Source organism: Grampus griseus, assembly GCF_964374135.1.
Source record: "Grampus griseus genome assembly, chromosome: 21".
NCBI classification, from domain to species: domain Eukaryota; kingdom Metazoa; phylum Chordata; class Mammalia; order Artiodactyla; family Delphinidae; genus Grampus; species Grampus griseus.
The window spans coordinates 28,313,421-28,339,981 of NC_139015.1; the positions used below are offsets into that span (position 1 = coordinate 28,313,421).

General features: G+C 42.7%; 1 protein-coding gene across 1 annotated transcript in view; it reads left to right on the top strand.

The window, feature by feature from the left end:
* The window catches only part of KCNU1 (potassium calcium-activated channel subfamily U member 1), a gene marked incomplete at its 5' end in the record, with an annotated part of 136,502 nt that overhangs the window by 50,367 nt on the left and 59,574 nt on the right, over positions 1 to 26,561 (top strand). The window contains 5 exons of the mRNA XM_082680408.1: positions 1,131 to 1,243; positions 1,614 to 1,682; positions 5,129 to 5,218; positions 5,358 to 5,455; positions 16,491 to 16,605. Coding sequence (XP_082536534.1) covers positions 1,131 to 1,243; positions 1,614 to 1,682; positions 5,129 to 5,218; positions 5,358 to 5,455; positions 16,491 to 16,605 — 485 coding nt within the window. The remainder of the gene's footprint in view (positions 1 to 1,130; positions 1,244 to 1,613; positions 1,683 to 5,128; positions 5,219 to 5,357; positions 5,456 to 16,490; positions 16,606 to 26,561) is intronic.

The window sequence follows — 26,561 nt, forward strand, 5'->3', positions numbered from 1 at the left end:
ACTCAGGACATCTTCATCTCTATGGCTATTTTTTACCCTCTTGCAGAACCTGGAACATTTGGATTAGCAGCAGTAAGCCAGTTTCTTTGGTCATGAGAACTTAGTGACTTGAACTGCACAGGGAGAGGACTTTAAGAAAGGGGGAAAATGCAAGAGAGTCAGCTGCATCTTGAGACGGTGATGAGGTGTATTGGAAAGAGATGGTCCTTTTTATTAGCAGGGCAGAATTTTTTTGTTTGTGTGTTTGTTTTTGTTTTGTTCTTCCTAAACCACAAGATGACCATCTGAGGAGTGTTTCTGAACTGGCCTTAACTCTCCACTGCCGTGGTGTTTCTGAGTTCCTAGGAATTCCAGGCTTTCATTGGAGATTCTGGGCTTTAAGGGGCCCGTCGTGCCCTGTCAGAGCAGCGTGGTGGTGATTCTTATGGCTGTGGATGGAGGAGGATGCAAATAGAGCAAAACAGAATCCCTGGGGGTCTTACACAGATGTCAGAGATGAGTTACTCAGCAACATCTGCCCCCCGCCCCCAGTTAGACAACATTTAGCTTTTTTTTGAGAGAAATCCTTTTGTCACATTCCCCATTTCTCTAGAAGCCTACCACTGCCCTTGATTTTTACGTTCTCATTTCCATTGATCAAGATGGCTTTTTGAGTTTATTTAAACCAAGAAGGGTTCTGATACTGAGCAGAAGTCAAGAATATTTTCATCTTTGTGGTATATGGTTAGTCAGTGAGTAGAAAACTGATATGTTCTTTAAAAAAATCTTACACAGCCATACCTAGGGGGAGACAAGTTAGATTCCACATTATTCTTACCATCTTATTGTTCCTGACACAAAAACCAGTCTACCTTGCTGAAATTATTGGAAGAAGAATTAATTTCCAGCAGGAGGCGTGGATGCCATCTGGGGAGGAACTAAGTCGTGATGCTCCTACTTCACCCTGGAAATAGTTGAGATGTATGTTAGAGTTTTTGTTCTTCCTTTGACATTTCTCTAGTTAAGCACGAGGACAAATCTCCTTTCTGGGACCTGAATGCAATGGGTACTGGTTTGGTGCTGAGCAGAATACTCAGTTTGTATATCGAATATCCCATTTTCCACATCACTGTGCCTCATGTGTGTTCCAGATCTGCCCTAAAGAGCCCTGGCAGAAACATTTCTTCAGCGGCCTGAAGAACAAAATCCTGACTCAACGCCTCTCTGATGACTTTGCTGGAATGAGCTTTCCTGATGTTTGCCGGTAAGTTAAGGGAAACACTTTCGTCATTTTCGTGCAATGCATTCTTTCCCCAGTGTCCACAAAGGGCTCACTCTAGACCAGGCTCAGTGACAAACACAGAAGGTATAAGGATGAGTAAGTCTGAGTGTCTGCAGCCTGGAGGTTCACAGTCTGTGCGGGACAGGTTCATCCCTGTCCCAGTTGGTGCACTGGCTCTGCGTTACTCCAGGATGGATTCACTTTCCAGCGAACATTCCACATTTGAGAGGCTCTCCCTCTGCGGAGGGGGTGGTGTCCGCCCAGGCAGAGAGCACAGAGTGTCCGTCGTATTGTTGTGACCTGGGGCTCTGCTGTCCTCGCTTGCCTCACGATTGCTTGTCTTCCTTCCCAGGCTCTGCTTCGTGAAGATGCACCTCATGCTGATAGCCATCGAACACAAGTCCGTGTGTCACGGTTACTGGTACCAATGAGACTTCAAATCGCTTCAGAGTCTTTGAGGAGAATCTTTATGATTAAGATTTGTCCAGACGTACAGCCATAACTAAGCCTTTTGCTCTTTGTTGAGAGCCGGCCTCAGGCTCTCAAGGCGCCCGGGCTGCTCTGGTGCATTTAACACTGTCTCTAATGATTGAGGTTAGAATGGTCACCCTAGTGGGTGGGCAGGAGCTCTGCCTTGGTTCCTATGGCCTTGCCCCAATTGTGTCTCATGATCCGGAGACAGAAGAAATGGTCACCTTCTCATATCTGTTCCTCAGTATATTACCAGGTCTTGTAAGTCTTGACCATGAAACCATACCATGAAATAGAGTTATTTGTGATAAAAATGTTCCCACAAACTCTAGCCTTAGAAACTCATCCACAAAATACGGGAATTCGGCCTGCTGGGCAAAGTGTGCTGTTGATAAAGGAAAGAGGTAACCTTATCAGACCATCAGCATTTCCTGAAAATGCATACTGAATAATATAAGAGAAGTTATCATATAATAAAAAAGAAAGTCCAGAATCAGCCACAATGATATAGAGATAAAAGATGCTGAAAACTAAAAAGTGAGGCTTAAGTGGGCTGGAGAACAAGAAACACTTGTGTTGGCTTCTGTGCGTTTTTTAGTGGAAAACTACCTTGAATTAACTTGGAATCAAGAGACTAGATTCTGATCCTGATTATGATTTGCCAGCCCAGTGACCGTAGAGAAGTGTGCATCACCTGTAAAAGGAGGGAGTCACATTAATTAATCCCTAAGACCCCTTCCAGCTCGAAGACTGACATTACCAGGAACCCTAAAATCATAGGGAGACGGTCAAAATTCAATAATTTTGAATGATATCAGAGGGACTACAAAGTATATGAAAGGCTAGAAAGAAGAAACAGTGTGTCAATTAGAGAGGATGTAGAAGGTATCTGAGCAGAAGGGGTCAGTGGGATACAGTAGCAAGTGCTTAAGGAGAGTAAAGAATAGTACCATCCGGCCGGCTGAATCTTATTTAACAGTTCTGCCGTGCTCGTGGAAATCTCGAAATCGAAACCCATGTGCAAGTGCCCTTTCTACTGGAAATAGGTGAGAGTGAAGAGGACGGCATCTTAGCCTCACGAGCCGGGGAGTCTGGGTTTCACACCAGCCCAAAACGATCAGGTTTTAACGTTTTGGGCCTTCAATGACCTGGGTTATGCATCGGAATTATTTGCAAAGTTTGAAAGACATAGAATTCAAAGCCTCACTTCTGACTTTATAAAACCAGAATCTATGCATTTTTTTGAGTCCCCGTGATATAGTCATTTTATTCACTGGCATTCAGAAACTGTTACACCAAATGCTCTTAATATCCTTTCCACATTTAACATCCTAGATTGCTATAAACTTTATTAGAATGACTGTCAGGACATTGTGGACCAGAAACATGAGTAAGCAACTGAGTTCTACATATATTCAAGAAGTTCTGGTGCTGTTTACTACCTAGCATACATCTACCTCCAATAAATGCGGCAGCTGCTCCAACACAGATTTAATTTTGGTTTCTCACCAAAGAGTCAGATGCACCAAAAGAATTAAATCCTGATTTGGCAAAGATATTGGTAATAGCAGTCTTACATGACTGCTACTTCATGACCGGCACTGCTGTAGGCGCTTCACTTCCATTAACTCCCGAATCCTCCCAACACTGCTGTAAGAAGGGTACAATTAGCCCCGTTTGTACAGAGGAGAAGCCAAGAAAAGTTAAATAATTTCCCCAAGCTTGCACCACACCCAGGGGCCAAGCGAGAATGTGAACTTACTCTGGGGGCGCTTCTGATCACCAGGCTGTGCTAAGTCCACCACAGTCACTGTACACGGGAGGAAATGGGGCATCTCAAAGCTGGGCTTCAGGCAAGTATATTGAAAAGCTAGGGGAAAACCTATTTTTTCTCACCTTTTATTTTTTCTTCTAACTGATGCACTCGACTAGACTCTAAGGTGTGCAAAAGCTCTGGATAATCCTCAGGATCTCTCTTAGGGAATAATTTGTCACCCGGTAAGAGGTGAAGCTGGATCTGACCCCGGTCAGAGAATGTTCTGAGTTAGTTCCAGTGGCCTGTGTTCGCTAACAGCAGCTGGCCGTGATTCATGAAGGGGGTGAGGGGAGGATCAAGCAGTAACTTCTTTGAAAGAGGTTCACCTCTTCTTTCAAATGCAACCAGAGAAATTATTATGGCAGTATCTTCATAACTAAGCATTTAACATGAGTTCAGAGGACCCTGCCTTTAAAAAAGGAGGTATGAAGATACAACTTAAACATATGCTTGTTAGGTAGTGAATATCAACCGATGATACTGGGGCGGGGAGGCACAAATCTGTCCTTTCCTTTTCAAAGTCAAAAGCAGCGATTCCAATGACATGTTAGGGTCAGTCAGTCAGTACTCAGAAAGTGACGCACGACGTCTCATGCAGTCATCTGCTTGAGCTCAGCTCTTCAGCACCTTTTGCTCTTGGCATAGAGCTGAGGATCTCTTGTTGCACAAGCTCTTTGGTTTTGTAAGGCTCTGACACCTTACTCTGGAATATCCCAACAACAGACTAAGCTTTGCCCAAAGGAAGACTTGACCTCTTTCCAGTGTGCATATGAAAGGAGGGGTGTGTTTTAAAGGAGGAAAGGAGTACTTTGACCACGCACAAATGAAGCGAGGGGAGGTGTAGGGTTGTAGGACCTCACCATGCTGGAGGTCTGAATGAAAGGAAATGAAAACGGGAGATCCTGACCCGCGGGGAGAAATGTGAGGAACTCAGGTAGTCACCGTGGAGCCCCCTATCAAAACATATCATGGATGAAGCTTATCAGGCAGCGTTTTCAAACACACAAAACCGTAATAAAATAGACAATCAAAATACTCAAGTAGTGTAGAAATAGAAACAATTCACGTGGTTCCTGCTCTCACAAATCTTGCAATCAAGATACACAAAAGTGAAGTCAGAGATAAACAAGTTCAAAAATTGTGTAGGCAAATAAAAGGAACTTTTGAATCCAGCTAGTTAATTAGATGAATTTAATTTTAAAGGACAAATAGCCTAAGGATGTACACCACTAGGATGACCGTAAGACTAGCAGCCGTGTGGCCTTGGCCTGTTTGGCCTTGGGTAGCTTCAATCAGCAAGGCTTCCTGCATCTGCATTGGTTTGACCATTTCTGATGCAGGACACAATCCAGGGAGTGTGTGCAGCTCAGCAATTGGGCTATGACCTGACCCCCCTCAGTAGATTCAGCAGCAGTCGATGAATTAAATGCAGTCAGATTCACATTTTCTACTGTAAATTTTGGCGGTAAAAAGGGATTGAGTCCTATTAACTCTGCAACTTTGAGAATCCTTTGGTAAAAACAGATATTGCCCCAGAAATTGGAGGGGAAAATTACTGTATTATTATTTTCTGTTTCCAGTGGGCTGATACTAAATCCACCTGCTCAAGTTAAGCTCCGTAAGAACACACTAGGGTTCTTTATTGCTGAATCTGCAAAGGATGTCAAAAGGTAAATTTTTTTTTATTGCTTTAACGGGGAGAAAGTCCTAAAGCGAATACAACTTAATGGCAGGCAGACTGAGTCAGCCCCGTGCTGCTTTAGCGTGAAGCCTCACATCAGTCATTCTTGATTTGCTTTCATTGTGCAGAGCCTTCTTTTACTGTGCCGTCTGTCACAGTGATGTGTATACGCCCGAGCTAATTGGAAAATGTAGCTGCAAAAGCAAGAATCCTCGACACAAGACAGGTAACTGCGCTTTCTGTCTGGCTGTCCTCAGCCCAGCTTCTGGGGGCGTGGCCAAGGAAAGGGGAGGGACTCTATCTCTTAAAAGACAATGTCCACGTGAACTTGGCCAAGAAGTGGCAGATACTTCCCCACTGGGCATCCAAGACCTGAGAATCAGTCTTTGAGAGCTGGAAGAAACCTTACTGGTTCTCTAGTTCAGCCCCTTCACGGGCCATGCAGATGAGCTCCGAAAGAGGTTCAGTAATTTTGTCCAAAGTCGCATAGCCAGCTGGAGGCACCTTCCAAGTCAATCCCAGACACGTCTACGTCACGCAGGTCTTCCACCTTCAGTCTAAAAGTTCAGCCTGTATCTGACTGCTTCGTTGGGTATAAGGATACCCCCTCGTGACCATTTCTATTTTTTTAAATTTTATCGGGGTGTCTTTGACATACAACATTGTATGAGTTCAAGGTGTACAACATGATTTGATACATTTATATTGCAATACGATTGCCATTGTAGCATTAGCTAACACCTCTGTCACCAGCATAGTCATCATTTCTTCTAGTGTTGGGAACAAAACCGTTCCTTGAGTACTCTCTTCCTTAATGGACTGTAGGGAGCTTAAAATTTACTCATTCTGGCATAGTGATGAAGAAGTGAAACTTTCCCCCTTTGCTCAAGCTGAACTCGGTAGCTCACCAACAACCCTTACTGCTTAAAGCAGGAAGAGAAAAGTTATTTCGAGCATTCATGATAACTTAATCACTTCTGGTTTGAAACTTAGTCTCTTCCAGGTATGTTAAGATTGTTTGGGTAAAATCCCAGTGTTTCAGCATTTAAACTTAATTCAGAATTTGAATTTCCTATCAGGGCTCTCCTTCTCTCTAAGGTTCTTCTCTTCTCTTCTCCCCAGTAGTATTCTATCTAAATGCAGGAGAAAACTTGCCTAACCTCATGGTATTCTCGTAGTGGACAGCCAAGCATCCTTTCATGAGAGTCCTCCTTACTGGTTCCTGAGGTCTGTAAGTGTCGACTTCTGTGACCTCTGCATTGGCAACCAGTAACTCTGTTCCTCCTGGATTTAGGTCACCTACTGTCGTTTGTTACTGAAATCCATCGTCCCTGCCATTGCCTCTGGTCTTTTTTTTCAGATAGAATTTTCTTTTTAAAAAAAATTTATTTATTTTTTGTTGAAGTATAGTTGATTTACAATGTTGTGTTAGGTTCAGGTGTACAGCAGAGTGATTTAGTTATATATATATGTGTGTGTGTGTGTGTATATATATATATATATATATATATATATACATACATACATATATACACACTCACATATATTTTTTTCAGATTATTTTCCCATATAGATTATTACAGAATATTGAGTATAGTTCCCTGTGCTATATAGTAAGTCCTCGTTTATCGATTTCATATATAGTTGTGTGTATATGTTACTCCCAAATTCCTAATTTGTCTCTCCCCCCTACCTTTCCCCTTTGGTAACCATAAGTTTGTTTTCTATGTCTCTGAGTCTGTTTCTGTTTTGTAAATAAGTTCATTTGTATCATTTCTTTAGATTCCACATATGAGTGATATCATAAGCTATTTGTCTTTCTCTGTCTGACTTACTTCACTTAGTATGACAATCTCTAGGTCCATCCATTTTGCTACAAGTGGCATTATTTTGGGGTTTTTTAATGCTGAGTAGTATTCCATTGTATATATGTACCACATCTTCTTGACCCAGTCATCTGTCAATAGACATTTACATTGCTTCCATGTCTTGGCTATTGTAAATAATGCTGCAGTGAACATTGGGGTGCAGGTATCTTTCTGAATTATGGTTTTCTCTGGATACATGCCCAGGATGGGGATTGCTGGATCCTATGGTAACTATGTTTCCTTTTTGAGGAACCTCCATACTGGTCTGCATAGTGGCTACACCAATTTACATTCCCACCAGCAGTGCAAGAGGGTTCCCTTTTCTCCACACCCTCTCCAGCATTTATTATTTGTAGACTTTTTGATGATGGCCATTCTGACCAGTGTGAGGTAGCACCTCATTGTAGTTTTTAGCCTCTGGTCTTGAGGTCTGCAAAGTCCCCTTTTCCTTTGCTCCTAGTCTTTTTATTCCATATGTTATTTTGGTCTCTCTGCTCTGTGGGATTTGTCAGTCTCCCCACATTCGCAGGTGTGCACGTCAGGATGTGGGAACCTAGGTGGTGCTCTCAGGCCCTCTTCTGCTTAAACACACACATGCCGCCATCTGCTCTTCTCTAGTCATCTTGCACTGTTACTAAATACTCCTCTAAGTGCGCCCACCAGGATCCATTTGAAGAGGGTTTTCCTATGGATTTTCTCCCCTTACACACCATAAAATTATCCTGTGTTCCTTGACTCACCACCTCTCACCTTCCTGAGACACCAGGTGTGTGTGTTGGTTGGGAGGGACTAAGTGTTTTCTCAGGGGTCCAGGCTCTGTCATTTTTGGGTGAATGCTTTATCGAGATATAATTCAAATACTATGAAGTAAATACCAAATCCTTTTAAAGGGTCCAGCAATTCAGTGGGTTTTAGTATATCAGCAGATTTACGCCACCATCACCACAATCGATCTTAGGACCTTTCCATACCCAGCAGCAGTCATCCCCCGTCCTCCTCTTCCTGCGCCCCTGGCAACCACTAGCCTACTTTCTGCCTCTACAGATTTGCCTCTTCCTGCCACGTCATAAAGAGGGGGTGATTCAGTATGTGGCCTTTTGTATCTGGCTCCTTTCACATAGCCATGTTGTAGCGTGTATCAGTACCTCACTTCTTTCCATGGGTGAATAATGTTCCATTGTGTGGATACACTTCCTTTTGTTTACTCATTCATCTGTCAGTGGACACTTGGATTGTCTCCAGCTTTTGGGTATTGTGGTTAATGTTGCTATGAATATTGGCACAGAGATATCTGTTTGAGTTCCTCTTTTAACTTTTGTGTATACATCTAGAAGTAGAATTGCTATATCAAATATTAAGTCTATGTCTAATTTTTTGAGGAACCACCATACTGTTTTACACAGCAGCTGCATCATTTTACATTCCTACCAGCAGTGCACAAGAACAAGGGTTCCCATTTCTCCACATGCTAACCAACACTTATTATTTTCCTTTTTTTAAAAAAAATAGTAGCTGTTCTAATGAGTGTAAAGTGGCATCTTATTGTGATTTTTAACTTAATTTCCCTAATGGCTACAGATGTTGAGCATCTTTTAATAAGGATCTTATTAGCCATTTGTATATCTTCTTTGAAGAAATGTCTATTCAAATCCTCTGCCCATTTTTAAATTGGGCTCTTGTCTTTCTATTATTAAGTTGCATTAGGTGTTTAAATATCCTAGATACATGTCCCTTATCAGATATGTGATTTGCAAATGTTTCCTCCCATCCTGTGGTTTGGCTTTTCATTTTCTTCAAATAATTTGAAGCACAAACTTTTCGTTGTAGCACCTCTGGACACCGGGGGTGGTATTGTCGTTCCTTGTTGGATTAGTGGGTTAGTGGCTTGGCTGGACTATTTCATTGAACTCTATTTCCCCTGCAGTGTGAAGCCTCTGGTGTTGCCCGTCAGAGAGTATAGCCTTGGGATGCACATAGTCACCCTGGGATGACAGTGGTTTTAACTGGGCTCTTTTTAATTGTCTCCTTTCCTGACTCTCTGTTAAGCTCTCTGCCTCTGTTGGTATCACACCCAGCTCTTGGGCTACGCTCATTGGCTGCCAGAGACTCCATTATTTTTGACAATACCCTGAAGCAGATACTGCTTTACAATATTATCCAATTAAATTTGAGCCCCTTTGCAGGAGTAGTTTCTGAGGCTAGTCTGAGGTTTGTTCTGACCCTGAGAGAGCACTTATTCGCTGTCTCTTTCCTGGTTCACTATGGTCAATCCTCGCCCATGGTTTACCTTGTTGTTCTCCTGGAGCTACCAGCATCCACTTAATGATTTGCCACCCAAATCACCATTGTTTTCAAGAACATCCTTGGGCTTGAGCTTCTCCACACTCTACTCCAAGTCAAGCCAACTCCCTTGGGAAGAACATCAGAGCTCTCTATGGTAGTGGCTTGCCTCTCCCTCTGGGCAGAACCTCTGAGCCACTGCCCAGGAGCTGTGGGGTAGAAACGGTCGTCCACCTCTCTGGAATTGACATATGTGCTTTTTGAGCAGGTCTCTGGGCAGTGGCGCTAGCTTCTGGGCTTGGTTTGCCTCTGCGACTGTAAAACCTCGGCCTTGGGTGCGCGCTGCGATGAGGCTATTAGTGCCCCATGGTTTTCACCCTGTGATGAGTGAGGGCTGCGTGGAGGAAGGGAGCCCCCAGCCTCTTGGCTGTGCTCACCTGGAACTTAGCCTCTGCACCATGGGGCTGGGAGAATGAGAAATGCCGGTGCCCTGCCCCTCCCCAAGACACACCGTAGCCCTCGCCTGGAAACTGGAGGGAAGAGTAGCTCTGTATTTCCGGGCACACGTACCCAGAATGGAGCTTCTGTCACACTTAGTTGGGGTTGGAGGAAAGGAAGCCGTTTGTGGCTCAAGTGCCTGTGGCTCTTGTAGCTCTTCCTAAGGTTTGGTATAATTTTTTGAATAAATTGTCTACATTTGCTACATGCCTGTAGGACAGTTTCTAGAGATTTTAATTGGGCTTGTATGTGTGTGTGTTTCAGTTTTCACTAGTTACTGTTGTTTCATGGAGGAGCAAGCCCATGGAACTTTTCATGCTTCCATCCCACATTCTGAACTAAAGGCTCTATCTTAACCATATCTATTTTCTCTGACTCTTTAAATTTTTTTGTGAAAATCTAAGACAGTTTTGGGCATAGAAAGAAACTATTCCTGTGCCATTTGCTGAAATCCCTGTTACCTAGAGGGCTTGCAACGGAACGCTTGACTCTGAAGAATACTGTTAATTAAATGGGCTTCAAGAGCCTATTTGGGATTCAGAAGTTAAACATTGACTCTTTTGCATTCTATAACAATATGAATCATTCTTTTTCTGTAATTTATTTATTTTTGGCTGTGTTGGGTCTTTGTTGCTGCGTGTGGGCTTTCTCTAGTTGCGGTGAGCGGGGGCTACTGTTCATGGCGGTGTGCGGGCTTCTCATTGCGGTGGCTTCTCTTGTTGCGGAGCATGGGCTCTAGGCATGCGGGCTCAGTAGTTGTGGCTTGCGGGCTCAGTAGTTGTGGCGCACGGGCTTAGTTGCTCCGCAGCATGTGGAATCTTCCCGGACCGGGGCTCAAACCTGTGTCCCCTGCATTGGCAGACGGATTCGTAACCACTGCGCCACCAGGGAGGCCCAATATGAATCATTCTTGAGGCAATGGGTGAGGCTGACTAAATGGAGAAATGTCCCATTAAAGAGATGTGAATAAGAAAGAAAAAAATAATACATTAAGAGTATCGTCTCATTACACATCTTTATCCCATATGAAAATTCAGCATTGTTTCATGCAGTAGACATATCCCTGTAAACACAGCATACAAATCAAACTTTTGCACGTAAGTTATACACTCATATGCATGCACTGCTGTCAGTCATTTTGCAAAACAAAAACTTTTATAAATTGAATAATCATTTAGCTGACTTCTAAGTGTGTTTTGTTATAAATATTTTAAAGCAGGAAGTTAGTTGGTGTATAAAGATGGAAAGATTTTTGTTTAAAGAAAAGAGCTCTGCATTTATATTTGTAGATACGCCAAATTTCACCCACTTCTATAACAGGTAATTTATAGTATCTAGGGAATCAGTAAGACTTTCAATTTATAATCTGGCATTTGATCTTCCCCAGAACCTTTCATTCTTTTCATAATAGAATCATTTTTTTTTTCTTCTTGCTCCATACTGATCCTCCATCACCGCTTCTACTACATCCAGAACAACTCTAATTAATCTGGTACCAAGATTCTTAAATAGCAGGCTATGCGTGAGCCAGCTGTTCTTACTTCACTCTGCCAGACGATGGCAGCAGAGTACCATGAAACACTCAGGGTCTGGTAGCCAGGGGAGTGGACTTGTGTGTGAATTTGAACCTGGAGAGTTAGTTCTAGCCAAAACTGTGCCAAAGAGGACATCACTGTAGAAGGAGACTACTTGGCCTTATAGATTTAAAAGTCATGATAATGTCTTGGAAATTCTTCCAGAGAATTAACTTTCTAAAAGGACTAAGGAACTTACCAAATAGATGACAGAATAGAAAATTTACTGACTTAGAGTTAGTTCAGATTTCAGGTTGAATATTTTACATTTCAGAGTCAGATGAAATGTATCCCCGGTCCACTTCCTTTAAAGAATGATCTCTTCGTTGAGTTAATTAAGTTTGCTCAGCCCCACCAACTTTTTCCACCTCCTGTTCTCAATGAGAAGTCAGAAGACTTGAATTCTGACGGCGGCAGTGCCACTGATTGGATGCGTTTTAGGGAAGACACATCACCTTCTGGGATCTCAGTGTCATCCTTTTGAAATTCAGCAGTCCTCATCACTGCTATGGCTCTTTTCAGTTCTGATGTTCTATGATTTATAATCCCTCTTCTTTGATCACTTCCATTTTTTTTTTTTCTGACTAGAACCATACCAGAGGTTCTCCCCTTAAGTTCATAATCTAACATTTTAGAGAGGCAGCAGGGTGCAGTGGTTAAAAACGTTGGATTCTGCATTGCTCACTTACTTCTTAGCTGTGTGATCTTAGGCAAACTCTTTAAGCTCTCAGAGTGTTTCAGATTTCTGTAAAATGTTGGTGATAATATTACATATCTCAGGGGGTTAAATGAGACTGTTAGTACATAAAGAGTATACAGGTGGAGTCTATTCACATAGAAAGCATTAAGAACAGTCCCTGGCAAATAGTAAGTACTACATATACGGTAATTATCATAGAACCCGTGGGAACACAGACTCAAAAAAGAATCTCGTTATTTTTCTCATCAGTGAAATTCAGTTGAAATAAGAATTGGCAGAGAAGTCCTGGTAGATTTTACTTATTTGAACCCATTCCCAGTGTGTTTTGGATCCAGAGCATGAAGACCATGCATGGTAGGGCCAGCCTGAAGAGCAGGGGGAATCATATGTGATTGGATAAGTTACTGGGCAGAAACTTTGCCAGCTCCAGCTAAACAGCTCGCTGCCTGCCGTTTCAGCAGTGAATTCTCTAACGCCTGAGATGTTAGAGTCGGGGTCCTCAACCAGGGCAGGGAGAAGCACACACCGGTCTCTGTACGTGATGGCGTGGAGAGTGGGCAGCAGGAGAGTGGCCTTAGGAAAGCTGTGTCCAAATTCCCCTAATCCTCACCCCTGAGAAAGGCTTTAGATTCCTCCTTAAAATGTTAATGTTTGTGATGGTGTCACGCATAAATGAGAGGGGAATTATGAAGAGGAAATTGGAAAGAGGGCGTGAAAAGGGGTTGGGGATGTGCAGAAATGATAAGAAATAGTTTGAATAGGAGGTCCAAACTTGAATTTACTCTACTTCATAGTTTTCTTTAGATTTTACCTTACGTCATTTTTTTCATCAACATCTCAGACTAAGTGACCTCTTTAAGAAGGGAGTCAGCCCAGCCAGTGTTCCCTAGGGATGAGCATTCCAAACCTGGACGGTTGAGCTCTAACCGCCGCAGTGAATCTACCAGCTCATCTCTCTAGCTTGGCTCTCCTCCTGCACCAATGGCTATAGGAAGGAGAGAGAGCAGAGGTGTTCCTAAATGCCTCTTCTTCTCTAAAGCAGGGCCACGGACCACACGTCCACCCAATTCCAGCACAAAGGAACACAACCCGGTAATAGTCCACAGAGACCATCCACCAACATCTTGCATTCCTGTATTCATGACAGTTGCCATTGTTCTTGGAGTCGGTCCCGCCATTGGCTGGGGGGCTTCATTTTCTCCAGTCCTTGGTGTCCATCTCCACTTTGGCCGTGGCCCTCTTTATTTCTCATCCCAATGATTGAAATAGTGTCCTGGCAGGTTTCCCCACATCTAGCCTCTCTTCAGGCCAATCCATGCCATCTTTCATGGCTCTAAGAATTTTCTTGAAGTTCTGATCATGAACAGATATGTAAATAAAAAATAAATAGATGGATGAATGCTATGCCTACTTTCACAAGACGAAAGCATTGGCTTGATCTCTTGTCCTACTGCTTCTTCAGCTCCTGAGAGCAGTGTTTCTTATCCAGAATACATGGTGTCACCTCTTAGGTGTGTCACGATGACTGGTAGATACTAAATTTTGCAACAGGTTAGCTGTTTAGTAAACTGGAGCAGATTCAGTGTCAGCCACATAAGGCAGGAATTGTTTTCCCTCATTTGGGCTATGATCATATTTCCTGAGGGAGATCGAGAGGAGTAGAATCAGTGCTCTCCATATGGAAATCACATACGAGGCATGTCTTAATATGCAATCCTGTCACGTGTGCCAGGAAAGGAAAATGGTTGCCTATAGCTGTCAAGGAAATCACTTCTTGAAGAAAAGAGAAAGATAATCAAATGCTGGCCGTGCATAGGACTTCAATTTATTTTTTTTCAGTCACCCACAGGTCTTAGATGCCATGTCTTTTTTGATGTCTAAGGAAACCCTCTTTAGAATATCCATAGAGAAGAAGTCATAGTAAGCCATGGCAAGCCATTAACAGTCTGGTTAGGGCGTTAGGCAAAAATCCATTTCATTTTTCCCTTGCCTAAAATCTGAAAACGTAATTACTTGGTCACTGTCAGCTGTAGCTAAATAGATTAAAATATAAGTAAATCAAATGATCAAGTGCTCTTAGAGTGAAATCAGAAAAACTTCAATTGCTTATCTACTGCCTTGAGAGACAGGGACTTTACTTCCTAGTTTTATTTTATTCTTTGGTTTTTCTCCCAGATGTTTGAAGCAGCAAAGAAACTGGGAGAAAGGGCAGTAAAGAAACTGGGAGAAAGGGCAGTAATTGTTGCACGTTCTTAACAACCCTCTCTGCAACCTGGTAGAGAGGACACTTTTCAGACTTTTTTGTGAAATTCATTAGGATTATAGAACTTAGAGTTGAAGGAAGCAGAGACCACGTGGACCAGTTCTTTTCCCTTCGGGCAGGCAGCACACACAGCAGGAGCCCCCACCCATCCTCACGAGACTGCACCTTCCAGCCCCCATATCCATGGACGTACTTCCATAATCATGAAAGCGTCCAACATTATGCAAATCATTCATGTGTTTTCAGGAGATTTTATTAAGAAGGACACAAGGGAAGATTCAAAGCTTTACTGAGCAAAAAGTTCTCACGGTTCATACCTAGCACTCACCTCACCCGCCCGTCCCCTCCCACCTTTTTTTAATACCTGGCAAATGTTGTTGGCTGGAGAGTGAGGCTCTGAGAAAACAGAGACTTCCCGAAAGTTCCATTGTTCCCAAGCCAGTTTAGGCATGTTGCGTTTTACATTCCGCAGCTCAGTTTCTATCACGAGTACTAAGCCGACTAGCTTTTAAAAACTGACAGTTGGTAACACGCTACTCCTCGCTTAGATTTTTCTTCAGACGTTCCCTTCCCAAGCCATCCCCCCCAGGGCAAAAGGTAACCACAAAATAAGGAAACATCAATCAAGCTGAAAACCCCATCAAAATTCCATATGTAAGTGAAGGCTTCTGAGGATTACAGACAGGGAGCAATCTTCTTCCATACTTGGCTCTTGGTACACCTGGATGATGCAATTACTGCTGATTTAAACCGACAAATCACATATGCAAAGGATGTCCCTCTTCTTCCAAAAGTATGTTTTGACTCAGTTGATATTTTCTGCAGATTAAAATGGCTGAGAAAGAGTTACATCAAAAGAAGAGGGATACCAAGAGGGTTTTGTGGCTCTTTACGTCTGCCATTGTCCAAAACCTGGTTCAGTGTGGGTTCAAAGGCTTGTTCCAGAGGAACTCCCCATTCCGAGTAGTCTAAGTACAGAGAGATTCTTAAATTGACGCAGGAGGAAAGGTCCTGTCTCTTTTCTCCACTTAGGTGGGCAAGGAAGAGGAGTGGCAGTGATGCCTCCTCTTTGGCTCCGTCCGTCCCCTTGATAACTTCTTCCCAGGCAGTCTTCCCATCTCTGATCCCCTGGCGATCAGGTTCAGGCAAGCAGATCATGCAGGGTTTTTGAATAGTGAAAGAAAAGCATTTGACTTCCAAAGCATCCTTTAGAATGTTACTTTTCATCACAGTACCGAGTGCCAATTCTTATTGAGCAAGGATGGCTTCCTAGCCAAGTGCGTTTAAAGGATTCCTAGGTTAAACCTCTGTTCTGGAATAAAAATGGCGTGATGGAGTATCAGCGTGTGGGCGCAGGAGGCTCAGGTGTCAGTTTGTTTCCATCTCAGAGCAGCTTCGTGCTGCTCATTTAATGTTGCTCACACATTCTTGCATTTTATCCTCAACCATCACCCTTTGAGGTCCCAGTCTTCTCCCTGTTTTGCAGATGAGAAGATTATCTGCTTTTGTGTTATTTCCAGATGTGGAAATTCACAAGTGTTTTGAGACATATCCCAGGTAAGATCAAGATTCTTCAAAGGTTAAAATAAATAATAAAGGAAGCCTTGAAGGAAAAATGAAGTAAAAGGAAGCAGTATCCAAGGAGAATGAATTGCAGGCTGACTGGTATCTGCAGAAGGGAGTAGGGGCCTTGTATAGTGATCTTTCCTTAGTGTCCTGTAGCGGCTGTAGACTGCTGGCAGCCGAAAGGCTCCCCAAATGCTATACTTCTGGATGAGATGGGAAGAATGATGGATGAGAAAGGTGAGGAATGGATAAGAAAGTACTCAGTAGGTACTTCTTTTAAGCGTACCATATGGTATTAACATCCTCACCATCATTTTCACCCACTCTCTTAACTCTGTAGAAGGAAATTAAAGAGTTTTCCACAAACCATCCTCTTAGAACAGTCTGTAGCTGAGGATTCTCAGCCTCTCCCTAGTCAAGAGGCTAGAGCTCTCTCAGCCAATAGGAACAGTCCAGAAATCCCTTATGAAGGGGTATTACGCCAGCTCACCAAGATGGCTATGACATTGCAGGGACAACAGTCACGGTGATGAGAAACAGCGGAAGGGAACACTCTGGTCCAAAAACACAGGACTCCAGCCCAGCGACACCTATGAGCATGGCTAGCAACTTGAGCTTGACCACCAGGTAAGAGATGCAGAGGACCCTGGTCCTCTATGTTTTTTTTTCTAAGAATCACTGGGCAATAAAAATTTGACTTAAACAAGAATATTTGCTTTATCAGCTCCTATACTGACTAATACAGTTGTTCCTCACCAACATGAGTTCCTCCCAACTTCTCCCAATATGTCTGAACTAAGCGAATATACCTCCCACAACATTGCTGAAACAATTTATACTTATGACAGCCAGAGGTTATGCACCCAGTTTTCTTTCAGGTCACCCTCCAGGCACTCAGGAAATGTGGGTGAGGGCAAAATTTCAACTCTTCCTCAAGGTTTTTTCTATTATTAATCCATGCCTTATTTCCAACAAATTGTTGATGAGATTGCTTTCGGTTTTTAAATCTGCAGAATAGGGCCAACAAATTCTTCCTCCCCTACTCTCTTTTTCCTGCATCTCTCTACTCCAAGATAACCCCGATTAAGCAGAATGCGGGGTTGGAGCTGAAGAGTGTGATCTGTTTATTGAATAATTTTTAAATAGAGCGTTGATCTAAAACTTCTGTCACCCCAAATTTTATTGTGAATAACGCTGTCATGTGTTGGCAGCATTTCAATTTAGTACCTATAAAATACCAGGAAAATCTCTCATGATTGAGAATTGTGATTGGCTATAGGTAAGGATTGTATCATCTTCTCTGGCATCACACAATGTTCCATGCAAACGCTGGCCCTCCCTAAGCTGTGCGATCTTGGACAGCTTGCTTTACTTCTAGGTGTCTCCGTTTTTTTGTTTTTTCTTTTTGTTTTTGCGGTACGCAGGGCCTCTCACTGTTGTGGCCTCTCCCGTTGTGGAGCACAGGCTCCGGACGCGCAGGCTCAGCGGCCACGGCTCACGGGCCCAGCCGCTCCGCGGCATGTGGGATCTTCCTGGACCGGGGCACGAACCCGTGTCCCCTGCATCGGCAGGCGGACTCTCAAACACCGTGCCACTGGGGAAGCCCTAGGTGTCTCCGTTTTGATATCTTAAATGAGTATAATGGTAATGAATACTCTGTAGGTCTTTGTAAGGACTGAATGAGATGAGGTATTTAAAGCATTTTGCTTGATTCCTCACTGACAGTGAGCGTTCATTAAATGTTCCTTATTATTGCAGTGATCGATTCTTGTATCTAGGAAGATGTACGAGATTGGACCGAATATGTAGTAGATGCAGAGCTCTCCAAGGATGTGGATTTTGAAATAAATCCTTGATCCTGTTTTTGCTATAATTCACCTCTTTCTTTTAATGCATGAAGAATCATGCTTCTGTTTAACTGAGGATTCTGGATAGATGGGTCTGGTTAACAGAGGTTTTGCTGTACCTGTCCAACAGGTGAGGCAGGCGTCAAATATCTGAGCCACCGAAGGTGCCACCGCTTCATGTATGTGCCTTCTAAGAGGAATACAAAAATCTAGGAATTATATTTTCTGCCCTACCCTGCCTTCCATTCCAGGATTTTATGAAATCTGAGTGAGATAATCTGTGGGAAAGGAGGGAAAGGATTAACATCTGTTTGGAGGAAAGGTTCTATGGAATTTCAGGAATTTTGCCTCACTCTTAATGACAACAGAACAGCTAGGGGTTAGCATTGAGATTTGTAGATTTTTCTTTCTTTTTAAAACGGTGGGTAAAGAGCTAAGTATTGAGTAGCTGCGTGCTAAGTAGGCACTATGCTTAGATGCAGAAATCATGTTTCCACCCCCACGCAACCTAGTTGGGTAAACGAGATGAATTCAGATAAATTAAATCAGAGGCCAAATGAGGCAGCATCCCTTCCAGTGCTACATTGATGATTCTGACAGCAGGTCAAAGAGGAAGAGGTCAATGGGGGCTGGGTGGATTGTTCCAGAATGTTTCCTGTAGGAAGTGGGATTTGGAGAAAGGTAAGAGAATGGGAATCTCAGTTCCTGTGGAGAATGTAACACGGGCAACACGTGGGGAAAACATGGAGCCTTCCATGTACCAAGTAGCCTGACTAGAGGTGTGGATGCATGATGGAGTGAGAAATAACGTCTCAGATTTCTCAAGAATACGTTCTTGGTTGTTGGTATTGCGCATGTGTGTGAATATATGCATGTATGTTCTGTTTACGTTGATGCAAATTTGTTGCAAAAACATGATTCCAATCTGAAAAGTGTTTTGAGACTATAAAGATAACATATGTGATAACACGTAAAATGCTCCAAGCATGTTTATGCTTTTATTTATTCTTTCCCTTGTCTTCTCTGTGGTAAGAGAGGATTAGCAAGTCATGGATAATCAAAACCCACAGAAGGTCCTTAAATGCAATTTCAGCCATTGAGTTTCACTGACGTTTCCCACCATTCTTTAACACAGCTGTACAAACAAAATCATTTAACTTGCTGATGTTTCCCCATTGTTTTTAGTCCCTTTATTGTCTGTGATAAATAAGGAAATGGCCTAAAGCAGGCATCTAAAAGGAGAATTGGTCCAGCTGGCCTGGTGCATCTGCAACCTGGACCCATCAGCCCTCTCTATGGCTGGGGGATCCCTGAATATGCTTTAAAGCCCCTAAAGAAGGTCAAAGATAGTGATAGTGTCCCATCCAGATCATCTCTAAAGATGATGCTTATTCACTTGTACCTCTTAATTCAAAAGCAAGACAGATTCTCATGAACTACAGAGCTTAAAACTAATCAAAGCCAGACTGCTGATGAGATGGTCATATGCACGTTGACAGATCAGTGCTATTTGCGAGTGAATTTCTGTGATATTTCATCAAGGGAGTGGTCAGCTCAGTTGTTTGAAATCCAGTGTTAATGGGATATATGACAGGTAATGCTCCCACTTGGGACTACAGAATAGGGTGGGTTTTGTTTTCTGCTTTTGGGGGTTTTTTTGTTGTTTTTCTTTTTGTAGGGCAAAGATATTCCAGCTAGCAAATTAGCAAACACGTGTCCTGAGTAACGATCGCGAGTGGTAAGATAGACTTGATGGCTTAATAGAGACAAGCGGGCATTATTGGGGGAAAAATGTAGTATGTGTGGTAGGCGCTATTTGTAATCCATTTTTGATGTGTTAATAGTATTACATGCACACTCCAAAACCAGCCCACGATCATTTATAGTTTTGCTGACAGTGGGCTTGGTGCTCTTAAAGATGTAATCTTCAGGCCACTAGTGGGTTTTCTGGTAAGTTCAGAAACTACTATCTTCTATTCTTAGTACTCGAAGCAGTACAGACAGCCCTAACGTACGTGAAAGTTATAGTCCGATATTTCACTGCATCCCTGGTGTCTTTCTTTTCCCACAGAATAAGCAACAACAAGCAACGTCATATAAATAGCAGTTTGGGTCTCAGACTAGCACACAAAACTCTGTTTAATAGGTGGTGGTTATGTATTCATTGAGCAGATAGACAAATACTAGTTCTGCTCACCGGCGTTCTGCGTCCTTAAATCAAGAGGTCATGTAATACGAGAGGGGGAAGATGAATATTTCCTCTGACTTTTTTCAGGGTGATAGGCTTAGAGCTACGCCTATGCAAAATGTGATGATAAATAAAAATGCCTCTCAAACCCTCTTGGAGCCCCTTTGCCCTCACTTCCAGTTTCTTTACTGTGGCCATCCCACTTTGGGTGAGCTTAGGAAAGTTCTGACCATTTTACTATTGTACAGTTGTTGACTATTCTCTGTCTCTATCAAAATCCACTTCTTCAGGAAAACCGTTTTTGATTAGGTATTAGAAAGAAAAGATTTAGATACAACTAATTCATGTTGTGACTGGCCAGTAACACAACAACCACACTAAGTCATTCAGTATTTTGAAAAGTGGGTGTTTATAAACTCAGGTGGACATGGGTAGATCGCTAATCAGTGAAACAAGGAGAGGCAGAAATTTCCAAGTAGTGTCTGATAGATCTGGGTCAGGAGAGGAAACCAATTCTAATAGAAAGGTTTGTCTTCTTTGGGAATATCAGCCCTTCCGTAGAAACCCTCCCTCTGGGTCTGCCTAATTCAACACTTATAGACTCTATTGAAGCCTAAATAAGTTTCCACACAGTTTCCCTTCCCACTTTGTCTCTGTGAAACCTGTGACTAAGATTGTATTTATAGTATCAGCTTTGTCTTCATACTCCCCCATGTCCTTCTGGAGATACCAGAGACCATGCGTAGTATTTCTTTCTCTCTTTCCCGATGTCCAGCCCAGCCTTAGCTCTTTAATAGGCAAGTGGCCCATCAATACCAGCCATGAGCATTGCCCCACAGCAGGCATGAGCCCTAGATCCCCACCTTCCTTAGCCTTTAGGTTTCGGTTTCCTCATCTTCAAAACAGAGATGATATTAGAACCAAAATAATTGAAATGTTATTTGTGAGGATTCAGTGAGATAAAACAGATTAAATTCTTATCTAGTAAAAATCGAGCAAGTGAAAAAGGGTTCCCTGGTTGTGGTTCTGTGCCCCCGCCCACCACCTCTGCCATCATTCCCCTGGCTCATAGATTTCCATGCTTTTGCAGCCAATATCTTTCTCATGCAAGGGGAGAGGGCTTGAAGTTTAAGACCTTCCAAAATTTCATGCACTGTCTACAGCCCACCATCCCTGGAGCGTCAGCACTCACTTTGTTGCACCCAAGTCTGTTGCTTGCCATTTCCCCTCCAGAACACTCTTTCCATGGAGGTTCCAGCTCCTTCCTTGGCTCTTTCCCAGTGTCCTCCAGCTGATCCCTCGGCAGTCTTCAGTTTCCGAGCAAACTACAGTCCATCAGAAGGACTGCCAGGGCATCCTCTGCCAGGCATGGCTCCTGGGACATCTGTTCCTACAAGGTCTCACTTTCGAGTACCATGCCCCTTACACACACACACACACACACACACACACAGACTGATGTCAGGAAAGGAAGCTGAGCCCTTCTTCTCTATTCTCAGCTCTTCACATTTATTGAATTCTGTGCCCCAGATGATCCAGGCAAGAGAAACACCATCTTTTAACCTCAGTGATGCCTGAACTCCTACTGAGGACCAGCTTCCAGGGTCTTTCCAGGGGGAGAAGCTTGGATACGAATCACCATACGTGGTTCTTCTCTCTCCACATCCTATCTGAGCTTTCTGCAGAAACTAATCAAATGAGATTATCTGAGCAGGTACTTTTTTTCCCCCTTTCTTCCATATTAAGCTTTTAAAATAACTTTTCCTCTAGACAAGCATGGGCTTTTCTGTTTGAGTACAGTATGGCCCACAACCAGTAAATCAGAAGCAGTCTTTGATTTTTTTCCTTCATACGTGCTTATCGAGTATTCTCTTACTGTAGGATTTCAAATCATGGTCTAGAAGTCTGTGTTTACTTAATACCGTATAGCCAGTATTTCATCTCCCCAAATTACCTCTCTCCAAGAGTCCAGGTAGCACTTATGTCCCCAGTCCTATGGTTTCCTACCTTACATTTCAGAACCTCTGAAGATGCCTTCCTCATTTCAATTGGTGTTATTTGGATACATAGAAATCACTAGCAGGGGTGTATTTCGGTCATGAAGTTTTAGTAAGCATCTTCATCAAGTCTCAATTAACAGTTCAAAGAAAACAGTAAGGCAGATGTATCTATGTTCGATTATAGGTGTAGATATGGGGGTAGGTATAAAGATAGACACAAACACATCTAGAAGTGCTATTTTTAAGTACCACGAGCCTGAGTTCCAAAGACAGATGAAAGAGTTAGGGTACCAGGGAATAGAAGAATAAAAGAATAAGGAAAGAATTAGTAGATGCTCTCTTTTAGATCCTCTAAATACCGCCCTTCTAGTTCTTGTCCTGTACCTTTCGGCAGAAATCAGATTTCTTGAGAAGCAGTGTGCTGTGACTCTAGCAAAGTACCATATAGACAGGCGTACCTTGTTTAATTGCGCTTTGCAGATACTGCATTTTCTACAAATGGAAGGTCTGTGGCCACCCCACATCAAAGCAAGTCTGTTGGTGCCATTCTTCCAACAGCATTTGCTCACTCTGTGTATCTGTGTCATTTTGATAATTCTTGTAATATTTCAAACTTTTCATGATTATATTTGTTACGGTGATCTGTGATCAGTGGTCTTTGACGTTGCTATTGTAATTGTTTTGGGGCACCATGAACCTCACCCATTTAAGACTATGAACTTAATTGATAAATGTTGTGTGTGTTCCGACTGCTCCACCGACCAGCTGTTCCCCCATCTCTCTCCCTCTCCTCGGGCCTCCCTCTTCCCTGAGATACAGCACTATTGAAATTAGGCCAGTTAATAACCCTGCAGTGGCCTCTAAGTGTTCAAGTGACAGGAAGAGTCGACGTCTCTCACTTGAAATCAAAACCCGGAAACGATTAAGCTTAGTGAGGAAGGCCTGTCGAAAGCAGAGACAGGTCAAAAGCTAGGCCTCATGTGCCAAACAGTCAAGTTGTGGATGCGAAGGAAAAGTTCTTGAAAAAAATTAAAAGCGGTGCCCCGGTGAACACACGCATGATAAGAAAGTGAAACAGTCTTATTACTGATATGGGGAAAGTTTCAGTGGTCTGGATAGAAAATCAAACCAACCACAACATTCCTTTAAAGCCTAATCCACAACCCTCTCCCATTCTGTGAAGGCCGGGACAGGTGAGGAAGCTGCAGAAGAAGTTTGAAGCCAGCAGAGGTTAGTTCGTGAGGTTTAAGAAAAGCAGCCATCTCCACAACATCGAAGTTCAAGGTGAAGCAGCAAGTGCTGATGTAGAATTGCAGGAAGTTTCCAGAAAATCTAGCTAAGATAATTCATGCAGGTGACTGCACTAAAGAACAGATTTTCAGTGTGGATGAAACAGGCTTGTAATGGAAGAAGGTGCCCTAGGATTTTGATAGCCAGAGAGGAGAAGTCAGTGCCTGGCTTCAAAACGTCAGCGGACAGACTGACTCTCTTGTTAGGGGCTAACGCAGCTGGTAACTCTAAATTGAAGCCAGTGCTCATTTACCATTCTGAAAATTCTAGGACCTTTAAAAATTATGCTAAATCTGTCCTGCTTGTGCTCTATAAGTGAAAACAACAAAGCCTGGATGACAACACATCTTGTTACAACATGGTTTGCTGAATATTTTAAGCCCACTCTTAAGACCTACTTCTTAGTAAATTATTCTTTCAAAATATTTCTGCTAATTGATAATGCACCTGGTCACCCAAGAGCTCTGATGAAGATGGACAAGATTAATGTTGTCTTCACGCCTGCTGACACAACATCCATTCTGCAGCCCATGGATCAAGGAGTAATTTTGACTTTCAAGTCTTATTATTTAGAAAATACATTTTGTATTGCTAAAGCTGCCATACATGGTGATTCATGTGATGGATCTGGGCAAAATAAATTGAAAGCCTCCTGGAAAGAATTCACTATTCTTAATGCCATTAAGAACATTCATGATTCATGGGAAGAGGTTAAAATCTCAATATAAGAGGAGTTTGGAAGAAGTTGATTCCAGCCCTCATGGATGACTTTGAGGGATTCAAGACTGCAGTGGAGGAAGTAACTTCAAATGTGATGGAAATAGCAAGAGAACTAGAATTAGAAGTGGATCCTGAAGATGGTACTGAATTGCTGCAATCTGACAATAAACTTGTATGGATGAGTGGCTTCTCATGGATTCCATCTTGAGATGGAATCTGCTCCTGGTGAAGATGCTGTGAAGATGGCTGAAATGACCACAAAGGATCTAGAATGTTAAATAAACTTAGTTGGTAAAGTAGCAGCAGGGTTTGAGAGGACTGACTCCAATTTTGAAAGAAGTTCTGCTGCGGGTAAAACACCGACAAGCAGCTTTGCGTACTACAGGGAAGCCGATGTGGCAGACGTCACTGCTGCCTCATTTTAGGAAACTGCCACGGCCACCCAGCCTTCAGCAACCATCACCTCCATCAGTCAGCCGCCACCACCATCAAGGCAGGACCCTCTAGCAGCAAAACGATTACAACTCACTGAAGTTTCAGGTGATGGTTGGATTTTTTTTATCAACGAAATATCTTTAATTAAGGGATGTACATTTTTTAGACATAATGCTGTTGCACACTTAATAGACTACAGTGTAGTGTAAACGTAACTTTTACGTGCACTGGGAAACCAAAAAATTAGTGTGGCTTGCTTTACTGCGATATTCATTTTATTGTGGTTGCTTGGAAATGAACCGGCGATATCCCTGAGGTCTGCCTGTATAGGAATAATTCATCAGATATGTATTGAATAAATGAGTTCTTTATATTAAAAAACAATATTTTAGTCTCATTACTTAAAAATAGAAGACAAAATAGCTTTAGGCTTCATAAAAGTGTCAGAGTAATACCATGGACAATTCAACATATTCCTTTCATTACTCTTGTCTTCCTCGCCCTGTCTGACTAGATTAGAAGGCTGTAATGAAAGAGGGTCAAAAGCCCTTTTTAAACCTCTTTGTGAATATGTGGACAGGTCTTAAGGAAAATGAAGTCACACTCTCCTAGGACTTCACGGGTACAGAAATTTCCATTGATTTAGCTGGATGGTGAGATGAGGAAGCAGCCCGGGTAATACAGGAATAAAAATTCCTGTAGGACAACTGATTATTTACTGAGTGTATGTATTTATTTGAATTAAGTAGTTAGTTTTTGCATGTTTTCATTCTTCTCACTTAAAATCTCCCAAAAGGCAGGGATGAGACCTTGTCTGTTTAGGGTCATATATAAAAGACCAACTAACTCAACAAGAGAAAGGTGAAGATTATGGGAGGCTTAGTCACCGTTTCTAAGTAAAACTCTATTCAGGGACTAAGGACATGCCTAGGGAAAAAGTAAATGTGACTTAGGCAGTTGCCACAGACTTTTCATTCTGCATTCTGTGCTCTCTGTTTGATGCCCACCATCACCTGTACTCAGGACTTAGAATTTCCAGCTACTTCCCATGCCCGTCAACATCTACTATTAGAACCATCATTTGCGAAAACAGAAGTTTACAATGTTAATCCTTCAGGGGTAGTTCTGCTTTCATGAGGATCAAGGACTTCAGCTAAGGGACAGAGTCCTAAGTGGGAGATTTCCTAAGGGGAGGTGTTATTCTAGGAACGTTTGGTAAGGGCTTCCTGGGTGCATCTAAAACCACACCTCAAAGTTTATTGTGCGCAGTGCTTTCTTAGTTTTTAGGTTGAGGCAAGAGTGATAAAGAAGGAGGCTACTCAGTGCCAAGGCTACAGTGGGGACTCCAGAGATGGACAGGCCAGGGTCATATCTCAGCTTGGTGACTTCCATGCTGCGTGATGGTGACCCAGTCACTCACTGCTCTGGGGCTTAGCTCTTCCATCTGTAAAACAGGTGGTACCAATCTCATAGGGCTGATGAGAAGACTGCGTGTTAGACTCTTGGCAAAGTTCCTAGCAGAGAGTAAGCACTCAATAAATTAACATTTATCATCATTATCATTATCATGACCCAGAAGACAAGATTGGCCCACACGGTAATTGAACCCACGGTCTGGAGACTCGCCTCAAAGCAGCTCTCTGCTAAGATTGTACTGGCATTCTACATTTGTGTTAACACCAATAGCATTAGTAGGAAAGACAGAGGGCTGAGAGATAAATGTGATCTTCGTTTAAATCTGAGGGGTGGAGAGCGGCAGCAGAACTCACCGTGAGTAACGTGAGAGGTAGACCCAGTTCCTGTCTCCCCGTGAAGCAATATGGTCTTTGCCTGGTAGGAGGGTTCTTTGTTTTTAGCCCGTTCTCTAAGGACCTGAGAATATAAGAATTTCCAGCCTGTGTTACACCCATGCTGGGGTTCTGAAGACTACATGGGCTTTGACAGTGAAATTCAAGGACAGGACCAAGATTGGCCTCAACTTAAGTGTCAAATATCAGGGATGTTGACCCAAGATATTACTGGCTTTCATGCAGCTATTTATAACTTTTTATACAAACTTGCCAAGAACAAGTTAACTTTTGAGTCTGTAACAGCCCCCAAATA